We start from the raw sequence: 22541 nt of genomic DNA, 5'->3' as shown, positions 1-22541 counted from the left end.
ACAAATATGCTGATGATAGTTGTAGCCTCTGAATGGCCTCAAGAAGAAACACACAAACACGCACCACTTGTTTCCAACTATTTTCCTGTTTATATATTTTCCAATTATTAAAATAAAAATACAATCATTCATTTCCTACTCATTTGAATTGTGTTATGCAAAAAACACTATAGATGACAATAAAGTAAAAGGATAACATTTTATTTTTTAAAGTTTACACAGACAGGCACAGGAGTTAACATTAGCCTTACATATTTACATTGTTTAATTAATACTCTTCCTACCATAAGACCATTGAATAAAGGCTGAGCATGCTGTTCATTTTGAATTATCAAAACTAACCAAATCATTCACTGACATAATTATATTAGTATGTACTCACACTCACACACACTTGTGCATATCTCCACAGAAACAAGGTAGAACACACAAGTGTTTTTATTGTAATGGTTGAGAGGCAGGTAGGTTGGTTTGATGTCTGAGAATATTCATTAATAAGGTCTTGTCTGTAAAATGTAGATCAAGTCATTTTGAGGTATAAATAATCTTTCAGACACAAGGTAGTGAGCTTTAACTAAGTGGAATCTGCATCGTATGGGTTGTATTTCCCCTTTAAAGGTATTTCAACCACTAACAATGACTGGGATGGGCTATAGCCTGTCAAATATACGTAGCTGCCACGAATGAAATGGAGTCATTTTGAGACATAAATCACTCACAAAGAAGCTTAGGTTTCTTTAACAGTAAGAGATATGAAAAAAACTAACTATGGCATAAGTAATTAACAAAGGTGGGATTGGAAATCTCCTAAACCCCCTAATCCACAACAAGGCCACTCCACAAATAAGATTAAAAGTAAGACAGTGACATGGCTACATGTTGAAATATCGGGAGTGTCTGCATAATGTACAAGAAAATAGAGATGCAAACTCTGCCTGAAGTGTTTTCAAAAAAAGCCTTTGCATTCAGTCATGATGAAATATGACTTGTAGCTTAATGCCGAGTTGAATAAGGCCACAAAGGCGATGAAAAGTCAAGATTAACATACTCTACATGACAGTGATTACATCACGGTATCATGTGACCGAAATCTGCGACAATGCTGCAAGTATTTAGTTAAAAAAAAAAGCAAATGTTTCTGTTCCAGTCATAAAGCAAGCCTCACAATTCACTATTTAACACAAGATGGTATTTTCAAGTAGTAATATGGTGCCTTCCTTGATTTGCCCATTGCCAGAGGGAATCTCTGTATGCTACAAAAGAAAAGGGAAGTGCAGCATTATGCAGTGGACCAGAAAGGCAGTCTGCTAAAAACAGTTCAAGTTGAAGGCAGTAACAGATGTTTAAAACAGAATCTATAACGGACAGCCTGTAAGTGTCACGCAGGAGAGTGATGTTGGCCCCTTGTACGTCATCAGGTTGGAGTGTTTTATTAATAAATTCCAGTAGAAATCCAGGAAAAAGGAATACAGCTGGACGGATCGAGGGTTTGTGAGAGGCATGGTTCCACATAAAAGCACAGAATATCCTCTCCTTGTAGACTGAACAGTTGGTGTTGGTATGTGTGAGTGTGTGTGTGTGTGTGTGTGTGTGTGTGTGCTCGCGAGTGTCTACATCTTCTCGTAGGTGAGTTCATGTCCGCAGGTGGTGCAGGTTTTCTTGTAGAGGTCCTCCTCCGGATCCACCACCTCCTCTGGTCCGTACTGATGTTGGTGAACGCTGGTGTCTTTGGTCCACACACTGCTCCTTACCGCCCTGCGCAGCTCTGACACACAAACACAGATATATATATGAAAAGTCCACACATCCAGAGCTTATGGAGTTGACGCTCATATCAACCGACTTGGTATTTGGGCTAAGAAAGGGGTAACCGACCTTTGACCTTCTTGTTGAAGCGTTTTTGTTTCTGCGCCTCTCGGTTCTCTTCCCTCGTCTCTTTGGCCTCCTCCAGGGCCTCCTCTGAACCCCACACCTCCATACACCTCTTCTCCACCTGGTTAACACACACACACACACACACACACACACACACACACACACACACACACACACACACAAATACATAATTCAGATAGACTCATTAAAACACAGAACAATGAGGGGTTAGATCGTCGTGGCTTTGATTTAGGGCTGCAACTAAAATTGATTTCAATATTTATTTCTATCCTATATAGTATTTTTTGAATACTAAAGTAACATTAGCAGATCGTAATTCCTGCTAAACATCGATATTAGACAATATGGAAAAAACGTATTGATTCCCTTGTCTTCCAGCCAGTACCTGTAGTTTGAGGTAAAGCTTCATGTCTCCCCAGGTCGGGTTATGAGGGTTTTTCTTCAGCGTAAACCTGAGTGGAGGCTCTCTCTTGTCCAGGTCACAGTCCTTCAGCAGGTAGTGCTGCTTGGCCTCAGTTCTGGAGATTAGCTTATGCTTCTCCTCGTTGTCTCTGCGGGGGAAAGAGGCTAATACTGTTAATACATTTCATTGACATTTGATTCTCTGGCATGTCATTTGTTAACACTAGCTGAAGTTGAATTTAAAACCAAGGAATAAAACACAAGTTGGTTTTCTCGTCACTCTCTGGTTAAACATCGCTACTCAAAGATTTGAGAAGTGAACAGAACATTACATGTTTGACATGAAATTCATCCATGACGAAAATCATGCGTTTGGCATATATTATAGAGTTAACCCTATATTGTATTAATCAAACACGGCCTTCTGTATTATGAAGGTTACGATACTGTAACCCTAGTTCTATAAGTAACAAGCAGAGCCCTCTACCGGACTCTTTGGGTAAATACTCTCCTCCAATCAGCAACACGCATTCACCCACGGAAGATTTGCATAAGTGTAGCTGCTAATCAGGACGTGTCTACCTGAATACATGCGGTGCCCAAAGTGTAGAAGGCAGCACACCCTGCTGCTCGACGAGCTACGCCCTGTTCGGCAAAGGAGTGACGGGGCCCCTTGTGGTACTCTATGGGTACAGTGGGCGGAGTCTGACAAATACACGTCCTGCTGCAACATAACGACCCAACCGCAGTGACTCCGGCAGACTAAAGCAGAGGTCTTCAACAGGGGGTCAGCGACCCCTAGGGGGTCCGTGGAGGTACTGCAGGGGGTCCGCAAAATTTTTGGTCAATTAGACAATCTTATTTTTATTTATTTTTCCCAAACATGAATCTGTCCATTATTTTAATCGTTCAGTATTGTATGCAAGATAACATGTTTATGCATGGCAGTGGTACTAATAGGCCATCATTCATTTTTGTTTCCACATTTATGTTTAAAATAAAAACTGGCCATACTACTCACTGTACCTTTAAAATAAAAACATGAATATATGAACCTGTGTATTATTTGAATAGCTTAGTATTGAATGCACAATAACAAGGTATGTTTATACATGGCACTAGGGCCAGTTTAATATAAAACACAATTTTATTTTATACAATATACTGAATATAGTAGGGGGTCCCTGCTCCATCTCTCTATCAGTTTGGGGGTCCTTGGCCTGCAAAACGTTGAAGACCCCTGGACTAAAAGTTAGTCGCTGCAGCCCGCCTACTTCTTTGTTACCCTGAACACCGCGGCAGAGAGGCAGGGGACCCCAGCCAACCCAGGTAGTACGCAACTGAACTTGGAAGAGCCATAGCCTTACACTGCAGGGGACAAAAGAAAAGCAGTAGACATCCTGAACACCACAACCAGGTCATCAAGGAGCGCCAAGAAGCGGAGGCGGCCAGTGGCGTTGGCGCTCTATCACAGCCAACGCTCCCCTCCTCCTCACAGTCAAGTTGTTACGCTGTATCTCAGCGTTCCTCTGAGGGCGGCTGAGCTGCGAATTCTCGTCATCCAGACGTTTTAAGCGCCGAGCGACCCAGCCCCTCATGGCGTGAACTTACAGTGGCTATAGTGTCATCACCGCAGCAGTTGCAGCTCCCTGAATTAGATAATTCATTTGGCCGATGCAAGGTCCAAACTGTCAGCCCGTGACAGTGCGGCAGGGTCTTTAGGCTGGGAAGAAGCCAGCGAAACGCCCAAAACACACACCCAAATTGTAAGCAGCTGCAGCCAGCTGTAATATCTTGTCAAAGTATGCCAGCGTCTGTCTCCCTGTCACAAAGCAGCGGCTTGTGATTGGAGGAGGAGAGTATTACCCAGTAGAGAGGCTCTGTGAGTTCGAACAATTAGCATACAATATCCAAAATAATGGTCGTACCATAATTAACAGGTATTCTGGGGCAGACCTCCATAATGATGAGGACATAATGCTGCTTTAGAAAAAATAAATAATGCCATATTCTTTCAAACCTGTGAATTATTTGCATTACAATGTAATATTTGAGGTGCATGAAAAACTACTTGTATTTGTTTTAGGCACTCTGAACTTTCTTTGTGTGCGTGTGTGTGTGTGTGTGTGTGTGTGTGTGTGTGTGTGTACCTGCACTTATCACAGACAGACAGGTCAAAGCTGTTGCTGAGGTACGAGTCCATAAAGGGTTTTTGACAATCATCGCACAGCAGGTAGTCTGGCTCGATGACTGGGGCTGGAAACAAAAACACACAAACACATAAGTCATCTAAGCATGCTTGCATGCACACCTCAGTCACCGAACACAGACGCTCAAACACACACCTGGCTGATGCACAACCTTCCTGGTCCTCTGCTCTTCCTCCTCCTCCTCCTCGATGAAGAAGCCGGCACCGGAGTCGATGGTCTTGGAGATTTTCGCCGAGGTCGCCCCCTCCACGGCGGACGATGGGCGGCTCGCTAGTCGCGCTTGCCGGAGCATCAACGCCTGCTGCCGGTTCCGCTCGATTTTCGCCCGCATCGCTGCAGAAAGCTCGGGTTTGGGACTCTGTTCTGGGCCGAGACCAGCTTTCAGTCCCTCTGACTCTGACGGATCCATGCTGCTTTCGCAAACAGCGATCACCACATAGCGATGAATGGACTGGCACTCCGGACCAGTCGGGGTTTAGTTCCACACAAAGTGCGGCAAGTAGGACTGTTGTTACAAAACTGACAGTGGAATGCTTCCGGTTGCTTCTTCTTCTTTTGATTTTTAAGTTGTAGGTGTATTACCGCCACCTACTGCTTGGGAATGTGACGCACCAGAGACGTAATCCCACTCATTAGTGCTAGTGTTAGTGCTAGTGTTAGTGTTAGTGGGGTTAACGACACATTCAGTGTGTTGCATCTGTCACCTGACAACTGTTCCCACTGTCCACGCCAGCCACAAAAAAGACCCTGGACCACCTAAATGAAGAATGTGTTATGTCCATGGCTTAGGGAAGTTCAATCAATATTTGTGAACATGAACTCCTCTCTCTCTCTCAAAGCCAGAAACCAGAGAAGAAAGTCTCACACTTGAGATGCCTGCTCCATGGACAATGCATAGGAGACTGATTTTGTTTTCTTAATGATGGCCAAACTAATGAGCTTTATTCTATTTGGCAGTTGTGAAAGTTGTCTAAGTTAAATGGAGAGCAGGGCCGCCTTTCAATCAGAGGGTCGGCGGTTCGATCCCCGGCTCCTGCTCTACTAGTCTCATGTCAATGTGTCCTTGAGCGAGACACTTAACCCCAAAATGTCTCCCGTAGCTGCGTCTACGGTGTGTAGATAGATACTGAATTGTAAGTCGCTTTGGATAAAAGCGTCTGCTAAATGACCGTAATGTAATGTAATGTACCCATACTCAGAACGTTCCCCGGGTGCTCTCGGTGTCATCTAAGACATCTTTCACAATTCATTCAGAGAAGTTTGTCATTAACCGGTTGGCAGACTGAAGCAGTATAAATATCCTCAGTTGTCAGTGAAGAGAAAGCAGGTGAGCCTGTTCTTTATTTGTTGACCACAGGTGTCCAGTGAATCCCTGTTGCATCACGCGGATCATGGCAGCGGGCCACGCATGCTGCTGTAAGAGGCTTGTGTCAAAGTAAAGCAGATCACATCCTGATAGATGACACTGCAAATGTGACCGGCGTTGCGAAGGGGATGAGAGGCAAAGTGGGCCGACTTTTTAAGTGGTGTGTTAGATTTAAAATGTCCTATGACCCCCCAGCTGTTACAGATTTCTTATAGTGAGTATATATTCTTTCTGTGTAAAAGTATAATTACATGATAATATTAATCATTTCAAAATTTGACTTCCAAGATCGTCCAAATCATAGAAATTATGACGTTTCAAATCATTTTTCAAAATGAAAAAAAGTTTCTAAACCAATCCCAAAGTTACCATCGACTCCAAACACCAACAATGAAAATTTGAGGTGTCGTTTATTTTATCATATAACACTTTATACAGAGATGAATGATATATGTTTTTTTTTACAGTATAATACACAATTCAAGTAGTACATGAATATGATTCCATACTTATTAACACATAACGTTGATAGGAAATACAAAAGCATTTTACCATTTGTCGTGGTATTCAAACAAGGTCAAGGATGAATTCTTATAGATATTTCTAAATGCACTCATTCATACACACATTCCTCACTTTTACATAATCCACCAAAGCAAGAACGATTTAGAAATCATACTCATATGGGCAGTCTACGTCTGGAGTGTGAGAATAAAAGTTGAGGCTGGCTGTTGAGGTTAACTATGTGCTGACTATGATTGGGAGCTTATATACATCTTACATTACAGTTTACAAATCTTTTATACATATTTCCACACGATAAAACAAACGTTTTAAACTTTGCAAGAAATAGGGAGTAGTTAGGGTAAATTTAATGGACAAAATTTGAATTTTTTATGAAAAAAAAAATATTTGGTTAACACAGAGACCCAAAATATTATTTTTTTAACCCTTTGGGAGTGTTAAACCGATACTGCCATGATGTCTATAATACCTTTATTAATAAACATTTCTCCAAGACTGATGGAGCACGTTGAATATTGTTGGGAGAATAAAGTATCAAATATTTCCCACATTCAGATGTGCTTCATATGCAATATAAGGAAAACTAATGGCATGTGTGTATGAGGCAGTCGTGCAACAGGTGATTGAACTGATGAAGACAAAACAGTTTGACTTTGCTCATTTAAAGAAACAAAGGAAACCCAATGAAAAAAATCAACCTTCATTTTGCAAAACAACGAGAAAAAAAATGGAAACAGATGCATTGAGTTATAGACAGCTCTTTATTGTGTAATTGTTTGATCTGATTATCTTGATTGTATGAGTTGATTGAAACAGACATTTTTTGAATGGAAAGATTGTGATACCTACAGTAGGACCGTAGTGATGATAAAGTGACACGCTTTTTTGCGGTTATTTCACCGTAAATCGAATAGAGAGCATTTAGAAGAAAACTAAATTGCCAAAATATGTAAAGTCACGACAGTCCATGTTTGGTTTTACAATAAAATTACGGGCTTACTTGCTGATTCTTACAATAATTTTATTCTAAGAATTCAGTCTCTATGTCACACACTGAACACAAGAACGTAGCATGTGAACATAGCGGCGAGATATGACATACAGTACATGAGTTGTTTTACATCAAAACATGAGAGAAGAAACCCGGTGATTGATATTTAACACTCTTTTTTATAAATACATGATTTGAAAAAAAACAACTTTTGAGTTCATAAAGTATAATATAATGGAGAACACTAATCTTTAGTCGACCACTTGTTGTCCAGACTGCATCATCTACTGGGAAATGCCAAACCTGGTTATTACATTTCCATGCACAACGTGCAACGTAAAGGCAGACAGAACAGAACAATACACGCTCACAAGCTTATGGTATGAAAAACCCAAACAAGTTGGAGTATATTGAGCATGAAAACACCTTAGAACCGTCTATCTGTGTAAGCTCTAACGTAACTATATAGCATTTATTGCATCCTATCATAGAATAGTCTCCTGTCATAAATAGGATATAAAGTAACCATTTCTGCCAAATATGTCCTTGAATATACTGTATTGAAACACACTCAAGGTTTTTAAACACTGGATATTTCTCTTTTGATGCCATTTCAAAGCCATACAGGAGGTAAATGAACAAATACAAAGCAGCTATCACACTTATGTGTTGCCCGGCTCTTTCTTTTTTTTTTTGTAACCGCAGAAATACAGGATCTCTCCGGAGCTTTGCTGCCCTTTAAAACAACAACAAAATAAAGTCTTTTTGAGCCCCCATATTCAGTTTATGTGCTTAACTTGGCTGCTTGCATGAGTAGTGGAGCTACTTCTTATACTGCCACGTGGTCCTTCAGTTCAAAAAACAACAATCTCTGGTGATCTCTGGTGAGATTTTTCCATCCCAGGTGGCGTTCACATAACTTGTCCATCAGTTTTCAACCCAAAGTGACTTACTGAATGCAGTCACATGGTACAGAGAGAGAGAGAGAGGAGTCTCTCCTATTGGGTGGTATAAAGTCCATTGATGATGTAGAGGCTTGTTTGCCAGCTGATGGACGGGTGTGATGCACCGGTATGAATTTCCAGTGTTGATTTAAGTCAGCGTCTCTGCCTAACTCACATCCACAACCTGTGTGTGTTTGTTTTCTTCACCTTTCACTTGAGTGTGTGTGTGTGTGTGTGTGTGTGTGTGTGTGTCCGTGTGCATGCAGTCTTCTACTGTGTATGTAAGTGAGACAGATAAGAGACAGTTTGTGTCTGTGTGAACATTTTTTTCCCTCTCCTGTTGTAAATCCCACTGCACACGCAAGCACATTCGCGCCTAATTTCTGGCTCTCTTTCCCTCTCAGACGGTGATGGGGCAGGTGATGACTTTGTCCTCCAGCATGACGCTGACGATGAGGAAGACGAAGTAGAGCAGGAACATGAGAAGGCCCAGAAACTTGCTCATTCTCCACTTGCAAGCCGCGATGGAGATGATGACGAAGAGGAGCATGATGAAGAGGAGGACAATGGCGCAGAACAAGCCGTTGCTGCTCACCTCTACTGGCTTGAAGTCGTTGATGATGTTGTAAACGAGCCAGGGGAACGGTAGACTGGAGGGAGGAGAGGAACACAACAGAGAAGAGTTATTTGAGTTATGAGAGACGAACAGCACTTGCTGTCAAATGAAAACAGATATTACTCCGTGTGTGTTTTTTCTCTGCTGGACTCACCCCACGGTGATGTCAAAGATGTTTGAGCCCACAGAGCTGGACACGGCCATGTCACCGAGGCCTTTTCGCGCTACAATCACACTGGTGATCAGGTCAGGGATCGAAGTGCCAGCTGCTAATATTGTTAGACCCATTATCTCCTCTGTGATCCAGAACGTTTCTCCAACCTGAAAGCAAGACGAAGTTTAGAAACTGTGTCAGAAACACAGTCCCGCCTTTTACACATTGCCCAGAACATTGTTTTGACATAAAGAGTTTTAGAGATTTTCAGTACACATCAAATATTCAAATTATACATATGCCAAATGTACAAACAAAAAGTAAACATAATCATGCTGTAGAGGCAGATTTGAGGTTATAGTTATAGAATGTCTTTTGTGAGTTTCAAGGTGGCAGGAAGGACAGAAAAAGATTTTGTAGCCGTGCAAAGACAAGTGTAAGCAGTGCGCCTTTGTGTTGATCTTTTGTGTCCCCATAGCATGGAGACAGTAACATTTTTCTTAAGTAAGGAATTGAATAATACTGAATTGTGATATTTCCTTTCTGGCCTACGACAAACGTTCAAGATCTCCTGAAATTAACAGAAGACCTTCTTCTTTTATGCTCCACTGTGTTTAGTATTGCAGTCTAAGAGCGATAACACGACACGCTGAGGCGATAGAGACTGATCACTTCACCTAACACACCTCACCTAGCTCACGGCGCTCAGCGCTCGTGTGAACTAAAACAGCAGGTGCGTCTCCTCCTTGCTCACATGACCTCCTGCTTCAGGCCTGTCTGCATCTGCGCTGTTATTAAAATAGAACGCTACAGGTTGATCTGGCCGTGGATCAAGGCAGATTAGTTAGGATTAGCTGCCGTAGTCACACGTTCAACACTCTGACTGCTGCACTGACTTATAAGACAAGCCTCAGTAAGAGAATAGAGCAGGAAATAAAGTTGGTGTATGTAGAAATAGAGAAAGAATGTGTGTTTGTATGTCTGTGTGTGTGTGTGTGTGTGTGTGTGTGTGTGTGTGTGTGTGTGTGTGTGTGTGTGTGTGTGTGTGTGTGTGTGTGTGTGTGTGTGAAGTACCTGGTGAGCCCACCACACCATCAGGTAGGAGAAGAAAGCAATCCAACTAATGGAGCCGAGGAAGGTGACAGGGAAGAACCTCGCTGAGCTCTGAAAACCACAAGAGAAACAAAGTCAAACGACCACTCAATCAATTATTCTTTGGCCCAACCTAGAGCCCGATACCAACGTCAACATATAAAACAGTATTTTGGAACCTGCAGTTACTCACAAAACTATTGAGCAGGTCATGCAGTAAATTAACAAAATAAGAGACACGTGTATAATCTTAGATATTCTACGTTTCTCATGCTTCCAGAACCAGAAACTCTTCAATACAGAATGTGAATATGTAGTCGTGCAAAAAATATTTACTTGATTGCAACTCCAAGTTGTTTCTGCATGTTTCCTCACACAAAACATGCTTTACATATCATGTGTGTGTGTGTGTGTGTGTGTGTGTGTGTGTGTGTGTGTGTGTGTGTGTGTGTGTGTGTGTATGTTGTCACCTCTCTCCTGACGTCGGGCAGTGTGAGCCACAGTGGAAAGACAATGGGCAGGATGCAAAGGTAGGTGAACCGTTTTCTGTTGGTGTTGGGCCAGGCCAGGCTCAGAGGCTGGTCTTCTTCCTCCTCTTCTTCTTCTTCTTCTTCACCACCCTGAAGAAAGAGTTCATTACTTTACAACAACTGTATTTATATTAAGATAATTATTCATGTATATTCATTTATAATACATACACATTTTCCATCATGCTTTTTAAAAAACAAAACGTATGGTTTAACTTTGTGAACTTGGAGGAATGCTGAAAGATAAAAGCCATACCTCGTCTCCTCCCGCAACACCGTTCATGGGTGGTGTGACTTCCACTGCAACATTTGAACTGTTGGGGATGTTTTTATCAGCTTGAGGGAAGGAAAAGAAGCCATATTAAAAACAGAGTTTAAGGAACTTGTTCACAAGAACAGTATTCATTTGAAATAAAAAAGATGGTATCTAATAACTTAAAGAAAAAGAGCTGAAACTGTACAATTTGCATTTCTTGGAGGTTGTGGCTGGGAGAGGGCTCCTATGTGGAGAAACGAAATATATTTTAAGAACAATAATTTTCTGAGGTCATCCATACACAGCATCACATACATGCCCCTGAATAGACCAAATCACAGATCAATTGACAAATCAGTCAGTCAGCTGATAACTTGATTGAAACTACCACATACGTATTGTTGCACTTACTGAAAGACAGCATTACGTTACTTTAAGCAATCATGACCTTCAAAAAAAAGGTTTCAAGCTAAAAGAGTTGATAACTTCAGCCATACATTTTGACATAAAATCACAAATAGAATCTTCTCACTGTCCAGAGTCCAGTTATTCATTTCTGATTAACAAACTATTCATCACTTTGCGTATTGTTTTCACCATTCATCTATAGACACAGTTCTTAATTGATTAAAGATTTGACGATTGATCTGTCGCTCGATCTTTGATTGGGACAAATAGACTCCCATAGTTCCCTGTTGCTCACCTACACCGTTGGCACAGGCAGCTTCTTCTTTACACTTCTGCTTGGCCATTTTGTGAAGGATTGATGCCTTCTCTTTGAAAGGTCCTGAAACAACAGACACTCCGTTACCCAGCGTTGTCCGCTGAACATTTGTGATATTAAGTATTATATATGTATATACATGCCATGTGCAATGGGGGGGAAGATGTTTCCCACTGATTCTTTTCTAAGAAAGAAGTAAGGAAATACTAAGAAGTGGAAAGTGGTTAGACGAATGAAGATCCACTGTTGTACATAGAAACATTTTCTCAACCTAATTCTGATCCTAAACATAATCTTCACCAAAGCTGTTTGTGTAAAAAATATACTGTTGATTGAATTCACATCCACAGCGCATGCTCTGTTTCATTGTAATAACATTACATCTTTTTTGCATTTGTGTGTGTGTGTAGGTGTGTGTTTGTGTGGTGTTGTGTTTTTGTTGTTTGCTTACCCATACCTTCGTCACTGAGAGGGTCGAGGGTGTGTATCATCAGCTGGAAGATGCTGTTTCTCATCAGTGAGTTGTGTAGAGAAGCGCAGCTGCCTTCCCTCTGCAGCCTCGGTTTGGCCTATAAAAATATCACAAATACAGAAACATATACAAATATACATTATATTCAATGCAAAATAAATGAATGTGTGCATACTTGTCCTACCTTTGGCTCCATTTAACATTTTTATGAACTCACGAAACTTCTAAAACATTGCCAAATCATTTTATGAGCGGTAGTTTGAATGTCATATCTTTACTAGTGTACTTGTAGAATATGTATCTGGACATCTTTCAACTTTCTACATAAACATGACCTGCACCAGACGCTACCGGGATCACACAGAGAAGTTCACACACACAAAACAAACTCACCATCAGCTTGTTCTCGTCATCTCCAGGTGCATTGACCTTTTAAGACACAGAGAAAGAAATCAATATATATGGACAGTATATGTTCTCTCATATACAGTATACACAGGGAGTAGAGACAGTAACACATATGCATGTATTGTATGCAATCCAACACATTAGGCCCGCAGAAAATACTAATTTCAATATATGCTCAGACTGTGTTGTATTGTTGGATTGGGGAGGCGATTGGTAAAAGAATGAATCGATAGCTACACTACACTAAATAAACCCTTATGAACTCTTTATGTCTTGTTTACTCACCAGACATTCAGTAAAATAATGAATGAACATTGAAAACACGCACAAACTCCCAAAGCAATACGTATCTATTTATTTGTTTTCTTTTTTCAGGAAGACCACAGCCGCAGTCTTTAACCTCTACAGCTAAGTTACTTCATCAATGTAAAACACTTCCACTGGAGAAAACATGTGTCACACGTGTTTGTGACACGACCTCGTCTTCTCAGTGGGAGTGAACCAGTGCCAGAGGTTTTGAGTCTTGTAGTCTGGAGGAGGACTCACACAGTAATCTCAACCCCAGTAATTTCTTCAGAGAATATTTACAGCACAGAGGTGTCACAACATACAGTAGACAAACACACACACATACAAACACACACACACACACACACACACTCTCAGTCCACTGGCTGGAACAGATAGAGACTGTGGTGGTGGTTTTTGAGGTGGTTGATGTCAGCAGTGGGGAGGGTTTGGTGTGGGACGAACATAACTTCTTGTGAGTAGATATTGTTTTGTCAAATGCAAAACGTAATTGTAGTTGAGGTTTGTGTGAGCTGTTCTAATTGTATTAACTTAGCAATTATTGCTACGACTGGAACTTTTGAAATTATTCGCCAGGCGGGTCTTTTCCGCCACACAAAATATTCACTATACTAACCAGTACTGGTCTCTGTAGCTTTCCCGTAGAGGTAGGTTACGTCACAATGGGAGCAACCACACTGTGGCGTTCTGCCCTGGAAAAAAGTGTTCTAAAGTCAAGCTCAATAAAAAAAGCTTTTATTGAATGTTTAGATGTCGTGAATCGATGCAAGTTTGCTCTTTAAAAAAAAAGATGGGGAAGAATAAAGCAAAGAACAGAGACAATTTTACTTAATTTCTAACCACAACATATTTATATTGTGGGTAGAAATGAAGTACAATTGATGGTTGGGTCAATTTAGAAAGCTTAGGATTTAGAATGTAATATAATGGAGAATCAAAACCACTATTTATGTGTAACAGTGTAACAAATCAGTTTAATTCATATTTCACAACTGATCTTCATAAACTGGGGCACAGTTTGTCTAACCATTCAGTTTCTCTTGGTTTAACTGATGTGCAGAGGTTTTAACCATACTAGATGCTTTTGCCCTTTTGTGATTCCTAGCCGTACTAAAGAAATTAAATACACTGATTTCCAAAGCAAACAGCAAATCAACATGTCTGTTATTTTCTGTCTTTGTGTATTGCTCAAGAAGAAGAAGGTTTTTATGAACATTTACAGTGTGTTTAAGTATTTTAAAGTAAACTCACTCGCTCGCACACCCTCATAACAGATTTAAAGGTAGTATTAACCAAAGAGCTGCGATCTGTGGCACATGTGGCTCATCGTTTTCCTTAAATAGCGCTAAACTTAATACAGAGTTAGCTTACACAAACGATTACGTCACACAGCCGAGGTTACTATTCCGTGCCTTTTTCCAGACTTCCCAATTCCTTTTAAAGATCTCAAATGTCCTACAAAGACAGCCAGTAACGGAGGTATCTGAACAAGGCAGACAACCACCGGCAGCAAGCAGAGTGGTGGAGGGTTTTGTTGTTGACACGTTTTCATGATGGAGGCCTCAGTTTGAGAAGTTAATCCCTTTAGCTTGCATCTGACAAGACACCTGCTGCTGTTATGGCAGCAAAAAAAAACAAGGCTTAAGATAAGGGTTTTCTGTTTGTTTTTGAAGGGGGTACCACTTGTCATATGTTTTTCCAGTCCAGGTTTGGCTCAAACACAGGATTTCATTTCCTAAATGTGTGACCAAGTTCTCAAAGCCGAGCTTATTTCTTTTTGAGTGAAGATAGAGGTATTTCACGTTATCAGTTGTTTTTATCGAACAAAATGAACAGAAATGTATTTAAGTTAACGTTAACAAGTAACATAACAGAAGAAGTTGTGGACACCTGCTCATGTGATTGCTGCTCCAGCTCTAATGGCAGAGGCCGGTTGGGCATTAGTTCACATTGGTTGGTGCTCACATGGCTCCTGAGAGCTGCTTGATGACAAAAGACACTCGCAACCTGCTGTGGACTCTGCTGAGACTGAAACTGTATTTCGATTAGACCAGTTATACGGCAGTATAGTCAGAGAACTGCTGCATTGTGCAACATGTTTATACTCTGCATGACATACTGTAAGTTATATTGAAAAGCTGCTAATCTTTGTCACCTTACACCCTTATGTCACTCTTCTCAGCTCTGATGTGTTTGTGAGGTTAAACCTCTCCTCAGCTTCCCTCCATGAATCACCGATGACTAATCACCAAAAACCTGTCTCAAATGAATTCCGGCAAGTAAAGGGATTTAAAACAAAAAACAGAACATTCTCCAAATCTCTTTTTGCTTGTCACCCAACAGGATGTAGGAATAAAATCACTCACTCAACTGTTACACAATCCGATAATTAAGAGGCATCTACTCTCAGATAAAAAAAGTTAAGATACATTGTTAAGATTGTTAGCGTACAAACATTTCTACTTTGGTAGATATAATAATACATTTACAGATTGGATAATCTATTGATGAAAGCAAGCATGAAATGCCAAAAAAGCTTTGCCACTACATTGCTAATATCTACAAATATTGCTTCCAGTATAAAGCGGCATGTTTTCCTTTTTTGTTCAATATTTGATGCATTTTTTTTTTTTTTCGGTTACAGATGAAGCTCAGTTCCAGCTCATTGGTCTGTAGTGTACATCTCTTGTCACTGACTTAAACAGAACAGCTCCCCATGGGCCATATTTATAAGATGTAAATAATAAAGCAAAATTTCAATTTACATCCAAACTATGGTAAGTAAAGAGTCTCTACAAGCAAATCCCAGCTTGTTCATGATATAACAGAGCTGTTTGAGACCCGAAGGTGATGAGAAGAAGACGAAAGCCTCAAGCTTAAAATATTCATATACTTTTGACTGAGATGCTCCTGCTGGTCTCATCCCCGATCAACAAACGCTGGAATAATTCCAAATTCTAAAATCCTACAGATTCACACCTTTCATCCCAATCATCATCATTGTCATCATTGAGGGACAGTCCGATCGCCTTTTCAGATTTTCCACACATTTCCACCCCCCCCCACCCCCCACTTCTCTCTCTCTCTCTCTCTCTCTCTCTCTCTCTCTCTCTCTCTCTCGCCACCTGACTGTCCGAGCTGTGGGACTTAGCCAGGATTAATCTGCAGAGATCACCCCTTTTAGACTGCTATTTTTCAAGCCTGCGTGTAAAGTCCCGCAGCAACCTTCACAGGTCACCGTCCTGTCAAACATTTCCCTGTCACTGTCATCGGTCAGCAAATATTAAAAAGCATTTTCAGCGACACAACTGCTCAGTTTAACTTCAGTTATACTCCAAATGGCAGAGGAGTATAATGATTATGTGCTCAACAGAATACATCAAGAGTTATAGATGCATTCCTTTTCACTGCTGCATTGGACAGAGGGTTTTGATCGTGATCACAATAATCTGAAATTAAAAAGTTAGGTCTGCTGTACAAGTATAGAATCCATCAGATGAGCTTTGTGCTGACCCCAGAACACAACTAACAAGACGGTATGAAGTGTCACTGTTGTTAAATAAAGGTTGTATCATTTCAGCTGGGTTTTGTTGGATAATTACATAAATCAATTGCATCGGCACTTTGGGTCATGATGAATATTATGTTCTCTTATGTTCTGTTATGGGCAACAATAGAACTGTACTTACTAACGTGTAATACATAATAACTAGTATAATACTATGCCAAGAAACCTTCAGTTTAATTTTGTATGAAGTTGCAGATGCACTGCGCTGCTGCATTGTATTCCAGGTCTGATAATAATGATTACAAGAAACATTTTAACATTATATTAGAGAGAGGGACAGTGGGCTGCATGTTCTCTGTCGTCACCGCAGGTAAGCAGTTGATAAGGGGATCAGAGAGGATTGTCGTCTTTAGCGCCATCAGCAAGAAAACCATCAGATCTTCTCTTTCTCACCCTCTCTTTGTAGACACTCTATGCTCTGTGCAAGAGCAACCGAAAACATCCAGATATAATTCAAATAAAAACCACACCAAGGTTATGAGCATGACTGGAGGCAAAGGACAGAGCAGCCAGTCATCTTTCTCTCAGTGATCTGCTGATTCTTGCTCCTTTCAGAGAGAACCTGACTATTATTAGTGGCTCTAATGGGATTGGGGAGCATTAACCCGAGGGATTATTAAGCAGCTACCGACACATGAGGGCAAGGCGGTTGGACATCAAGTGCAGAACGACAGAAAAGCTGTTCTTGGGCTGAGGGGCGGCAGCCTGAAGAACAGCTGATTCCCAGAAGGGCATGCATGTCAAACAGAGCTTCTGTAACAACGCTGATCAGCACCCAAATATACTGCATGCTCACATGTTTATTACAAGAAGAACATGCAATTTACAAAAGTGGACACAGTTCAGATGATACATTCACGGTCTGGGAAAAAAATCGCATCGTAATTGACAGTAACTGATTCCTGGTGAATGGATTTGGTTGAAATAAAACATGTTTAATAAAAACTAAAATGTTTTGATCAACCTGAAGAAGTACAAAATGATTACTATTACTAATACCAATCCAATATAAAAAAAGAAAAGAAAAGAGTTACCTAAGCATTTAAGGGGAGGAGTTTTAAAGCAGGTGATCATGAGCTCATCTGTTCCCTATAACGGGAGAACTTCTCCTGGCCTGAATCACTACCATAAAAATAGTTGCCTCCTTCTCTAAAGTGTTGTCAATCGCTATTGCATCTTAACAATTTCTTTCTGTATATCTTTTATAGCACAAGATTTCACTTTATTGGCCTATGATGAAATAAAATGTGCATTATTTGTAATTCATCTTTTCAGACAAACAAACCCAGATCATGTGCAGCGGCGCACTGTTAACGCCCCTGAAGAAGTGGTGATGGGTCGGCTGGTAGGCTGTGAGCGAGCTGCTCTTAGATCAGCCTATTGTGGTTTTAGTTTTTGCCACCTGAGCGCCGTTTGAGATTACAACATCGGAGAGCAACAGATCTGACTCCAACTACACACACAGACAGAAAAGGATGCAGAGGCAGACTTGAAAAATAGACTTTTTGTGTTTTTATGTGTCGCAGTTGAACCTTTTGAACGCAGCCTCATTTCTCCCCTCTTGTCTTGACTGTCTTAAACACAGCAGTAAGCAGCTCAAAGAGCACTCCAAGCTAATCTCAAAATGACACTTCCCCATCATCTCTTCCCGGCTGCCATGAAGTGATTGGTTTTGTGATTGTGAAGTGATTGGTAAGTGTCTTGTCATAGGTCAGCATCCTGTGAGTATGACTCATAGTGTGAAAGAATAAACACTATTCACATCATTTAGAAATAATACTATGTATGAGTGTGGGTGATATTTAGATATTTTGCAATGTTTTTTATCGTGTTTTTACTGGCTATATGTAAAACTATAACTACATAGCTATAATGTGCTTCGCTTGTCACTATAAGAAAGTGATTTTAAAACTGAATAAATAAAAGGATAACCAAATTTTGACTGAAAGTTAAATGTATTTGAATAAATTCAGGCTGGTGTAGTTCGGATGTTCAGGGTTTATATGTATTAAATATTCACTAGCATCAAAAGTTATCTGAAGTGGGGACATTTTATGGACCAGCTCTGTTACATGAGCCCTAATCTGAGACTTTGGTCTGGACTCAGTCATTAAAAGTAGTGACGGAAGATGAGGCCCATAGGCCTAGTCAGCATCAAGAGGCTGCAGTCTGGCTCAGCGTCTAGCAATGTCCGAGCAGGTGGCAGGCTAAGACAAAGCTTTATATCCTTCCAGAGAAGAAGTCAAGAGGTTTTGGCTGCTTGACAAAGTGTTGTCTGTTCAACACCCTGTCTGGTTCCCAGAACAAGAGCACTACTATTCTCGGGGTCAGTGGCCGAAACAGGTTCACTCTGGGATCTTATTCATTGTGACAAACAAATGCTTTCCTCAGATCAGTCACCAACAGATGTCCAGATTTCAGCCAAAAGATACTGACAAAAGAACAGTCAGGGTTCCATTCTAGAAATGTTGTAACTCCATCCACTTATCAGAAACTCATGTCAAGAATCACAAATGTTCACTTAAAGACACAAAAAAGAGCTGCGCTTTCCCCTTCTGAATCTTAGTTGGCTATTTTCAGCTTTGAGAGATTTTTACTTCATTTTTCCTGCGTTAGAAACTGTTGAGAGTTGTTGGTGTTGGGTACGCTGTGTAATGTATGTATGGATGGATGGAGGGATGAACGTAAGGATCAGATGATGGCAACTGAGATGGGGTGAAAACATAAAGTAAAGGGTAGAGTGGTCATCAAAAGAGAGGTAATAAGGGAAGATGAATGGATGAATGAGTGGATGAAGGGATTGATGAACAAATGGATGGATGGATAGATGGACAATTGGACAGATAGATAAATGGAATGATGGATGGAGTCAGACTCACCTTTGGTGCCGTCTCCAGCTCGTCCACCTGGTTGCTGCCCAGGATTGTCTTGATGAGAAGTTCTATTTTGGCATTGAACTTCATGAATGTCACGTAGCAGGTGTAGCACGACAGCAGACCGAGACTTTCCCCGAACGTGATTTCATTATCCAGAAAGAAATAGATGAGCATGAGCAAGCCAACAATATAGAATGAGACATCTCTGAACAGAGGCCACCAGGTGAGGTTAAGCACCTCTTTGGAGAACAGGGCGCACATCCCTATCACAAACAGGATGTTGAAGACAGCGGAGCCCACGATGGTACCGATGCCCACGTTACTGTGGGAGACAAAGACTCCTATGACAGAAGTGAAGAGCTCCGGGGCTGAGCCACCTGCTGCCATGAAGGTGGCTCCTGCTACATCATCAGATATCTGCAGCCTCTCTGTGATAACAGTGAGCGCAGGAACAAAGAACTCATCACAGACAATTGCTAAGGCTATGAACATGTACAGCATGCCAAACATATGAAAAAACACATAGCCCTGACGTCTGTCCTCCACGCTAAAGTAGTCTGTTGGGTAGTCCCCGTGATTCATCTCTATTTCAGATGATTTCATGGCCACCGGTTTGTCCTCTGGCACGGCAGAGAGGTTGTGGTACTGCAGAAGAGTTCTTTGGGGCACTGCCGCCTCTGCCGAACCCTCAGCGGACGACTCCAGCTCCTTGGCCACTGCTGTGACCAGTGACAAGGCACTCCATGAACAGAATGTGCAGACAGCCACCATGCTAATGATGAAGCCCAGAATTCGTCCGGGCCGCAGCTTTCTTTTGACGCCATGGTAGTGGTGCCTGGTGCAGCTGCTTTGAGGGCCCAGAAGAGGCTCAGAGCTGGAGAGAGCCATCCGATCTCGACTTCTTAGCAGGAAATCCATGGTGTTGGCCTAGATTGTCAGGCAGAGTGGAAGTGTCTGGAGTCACCCCCGAAGCTGGGTTGGTGGTGCAGGTGGCTACGAGGGTGGGGGTTTGACTGGCCGCAACAGTTCACCGATTTGTTAGCATGCTGCTTCCCAGTCTAAGCATAATGGAAGCCCTGCAGTCTGATTCCAGGATCTAGCCCATTCAAAGGCATATTCCTCATATTAGTCACTGCAAGACAGAGAAATAAAAAGAGTGTTTTAATCTCAGTGAGCAGATTTTTAAAATAACTATAAACAATTAGTGTACACAATTAGAACAGAATGCATAAAGAACAGCGTCTTAATGAGTGTTAATATGTTGTCTTAATTCAAACTTTTTCCACTTCTGATATCCATCCACTTACAGGCCTCATTCGAAGTGATACATGTATTCAAGTTCTGTAGCTATGTACAATTTTGAGACACTTGTTGAGTATTTCTATTTTCTGCTGCTTTCTACCACGACATCTCAGAGGGAAATATTGTACTTTTTAAACCACACAATACATCTAACAACTAAACTGAGTTATTAGCAGACAATGGCTTTAAATGCAAAACATATGATGAATAAGATATGGTATATTATTATCCACTGCTATGCTGACGACACAAAGCTCTACTTCTTCCACAAATCCATCAACCAACTGCCTCAAAGACATAAAGGATGCAAGCCAACTTTGTTAAACTCAACAGCGACAAATCTTAAATCCTCATCATCGGCCTCAAATCACTAAACAAATCCCACCACAACGTCTCCCCCTGCATCGGTGGCACCACTGTTCCTGCTTCCACACATGTCCGTAACCTTGGAATAATTTTTGATCAAACCCTCTCCTTCGAACGCCACGCCAATCCCATCACAAAAGACATCTTCTTTCATGTCAAAAACATTACCTGTCTACAGCCCTCCCTCTTCTCCTCAGCCGCTGAGACGCTCATCCACGCCTTCATCACCTCTCGACTGGACTACTGCAACGGCATCCTGTACGGCTCACCCACCAAAATCATCAACAAACTACAATACATCCAGAACTCAGCTGCCCGTCTGCTCTCCCACTCCTGCACCAGAGACCACATCACCCCAGTCCTTCAAAACCTCCACTGGCTCCCCATTCAGCAAATAATCCAGTTCAAGATTCTCCTCATCACATATAAAGCTCTTCATAACCTCGCCCCTTCATACTTTTCGGACCTCCTGCACCGACACGCTCCCAACCGCAACCTCGGGTCCGCCGACCCCAACCTCCTTGCCCCCCCTACTCTGTCCAACATCGGACCTGGGGGGACAGCGCCTTCTCTATTACTGCACCCTTCCTCTGGAACTCTCTCCCTCTGCACCTCAGACATTCTCTGTCACTCGCCCCTTTCAAAACTGCACTTAAAACTCGTCTATTTAAATCTGCTTTTAACCTGTGGTGCGAGTTATGATTGTTTTTGTGTTGTTTCTTACCGTTATAATGTCATCTATCTGCCTTGTTTGTATTGTTATTGATTTTATTGTTTCTGTTTTACCATGTAAAGTGCCTTTGAGTAACCTTTAAAGCACTATAAAAAATATATGTGTTATTATTATTATTATTTTAGATTAAACTAACTGATAAAAAAGTGTATAAAGTAGCTAGAATGATCCCTACCACGACTTGCTACACCATTTAAATTTGCTTACATACAATTGCATCAGTGATAATAAACCAATAATATTTGTTGAACTGTCTATTCTAAGTATTTGCTCAATATGATGCTACTGATTTTATTGGAACTGTAAGGTCTATATTTGAGTCTGCTGCTGATAGATTCCATGATTTGACTCTTATCTTTTAAGGCTCAGATGAATAATAATTGCTGGGCAAATTATTCTGTGTTGACTGTTTTTAAGTTACTCATATGTATGTAAACTTACAAAGATGTATCACAGAATGATAAAACATATTTGAAAGTCTGAATAAGAGCTGAAATATTATTTTTTTCTTGTAACTGGAACTATAGTCAGTGCTGTATTGCTAATAACGGTTGATTGTATTAATAGCAGTGATTCTGTTAAAGTTCTGTGGCTTCCTTGTCATTGTGCTGAGAACTTGCAGTGTTATCTCTACCTTAAGTGAAGCTTGGACATTAGTGAAAGCTCATTAGGGAGCTATTTAATCCCTGAGAAGTTATACTTAGATTAGCCTCAGGCCCTGCACACTGATGCCGCTGCACAAAGTCAAATAGAATCAATGATCAGTGAATTTGAGTGACAAAAAATAAGCAATGAACATAG

The 22541-nt window shown here is 41.1% G+C and overlaps 2 protein-coding genes across 2 annotated transcripts; both read right to left on the bottom strand.

The window, feature by feature from the left end:
* Nucleotides 1-144: 144 nt before the first annotated feature.
* xpa (xeroderma pigmentosum, complementation group A) lies at nucleotides 145-5026 on the bottom strand. Its single transcript, XM_068727086.1, has 5 exons — nucleotides 4644-5026; nucleotides 4449-4554; nucleotides 2282-2447; nucleotides 1876-1993; nucleotides 145-1765 (listed from the first exon to the last, which is right to left on the bottom strand). The coding sequence occupies exons 1-5, from the start codon at nucleotides 4915-4917 to the stop codon at nucleotides 1611-1613; spliced, it is 819 nt and encodes a 272-aa protein (XP_068583187.1). The 5' UTR covers nucleotides 4918-5026; the 3' UTR covers nucleotides 145-1610.
* Nucleotides 5027-8734: 3708 nt separating this feature from the next.
* On the bottom strand, nucleotides 8735-20227 carry slc24a2 (solute carrier family 24 member 2). The gene is made up of 9 exons (XM_068727202.1): nucleotides 19343-20227; nucleotides 12572-12607; nucleotides 12164-12275; nucleotides 11686-11769; nucleotides 10983-11062; nucleotides 10667-10816; nucleotides 10179-10268; nucleotides 9105-9271; nucleotides 8735-8984 (listed from the first exon to the last, which is right to left on the bottom strand). Exons 1-9 carry the CDS (start codon nucleotides 20225-20227, stop codon nucleotides 8735-8737), a joined length of 1854 nt encoding a protein of 617 aa, XP_068583303.1.
* Between the last annotated feature and the right edge of the window lie 2314 nt (nucleotides 20228-22541).

The sequence above is a fragment of the Cebidichthys violaceus genome, unplaced genomic scaffold (assembly GCF_023349555.1).
Source record: "Cebidichthys violaceus isolate CVI_PGR_0920_01 unplaced genomic scaffold, fCebVio1.0.p SCAF_4, whole genome shotgun sequence".
In the NCBI taxonomy this organism is placed as follows: domain Eukaryota; kingdom Metazoa; phylum Chordata; class Actinopteri; order Perciformes; family Stichaeidae; genus Cebidichthys; species Cebidichthys violaceus.
This window is presented reverse-complemented; position numbering and strand designations above follow the sequence as displayed.

What these genes read in the sequence shown, in the direction of transcription:
- xpa (XM_068727086.1), bottom strand. Translation starts at nt 4,917, where the DNA reads ATGGATCCGTCAGAGTCAGAGGGACTGAAAGCTGGTCTCGGCCCAGAA. An exon ending in GAAGGTTGTGCATCAGCCAG is followed by an intron (nt 4,555 to 4,643) that starts GTGTGTGTTTGA and finishes TTTTGTTTCCAG; the next exon opens with CCCCAGTCATCGAGCCAGAC. An exon ending in AGCTTTACCTCAAACTACAG is followed by an intron (nt 1,994 to 2,281) that starts GTACTGGCTGGA and finishes TGTGTTAACCAG; the next exon opens with GTGGAGAAGAGGTGTATGGA.
- slc24a2 (XM_068727202.1), bottom strand. Translation starts at nt 20,227, where the DNA reads ATGGCTCTCTCCAGCTCTGAGCCTCTTCTGGGCCCTCAAAGCAGCTGC. An exon ending in TGCCCGACGTCAGGAGAGAG is followed by an intron (nt 10,269 to 10,666) that starts GTGACAACATAC and finishes TGTGGTTTTCAG; the next exon opens with AGCTCAGCGAGGTTCTTCCC. An exon ending in TGGTGTGGTGGGCTCACCAG is followed by an intron (nt 9,272 to 10,178) that starts GTACTTCACACA and finishes TCTTGCTTTCAG; the next exon opens with GTTGGAGAAACGTTCTGGAT.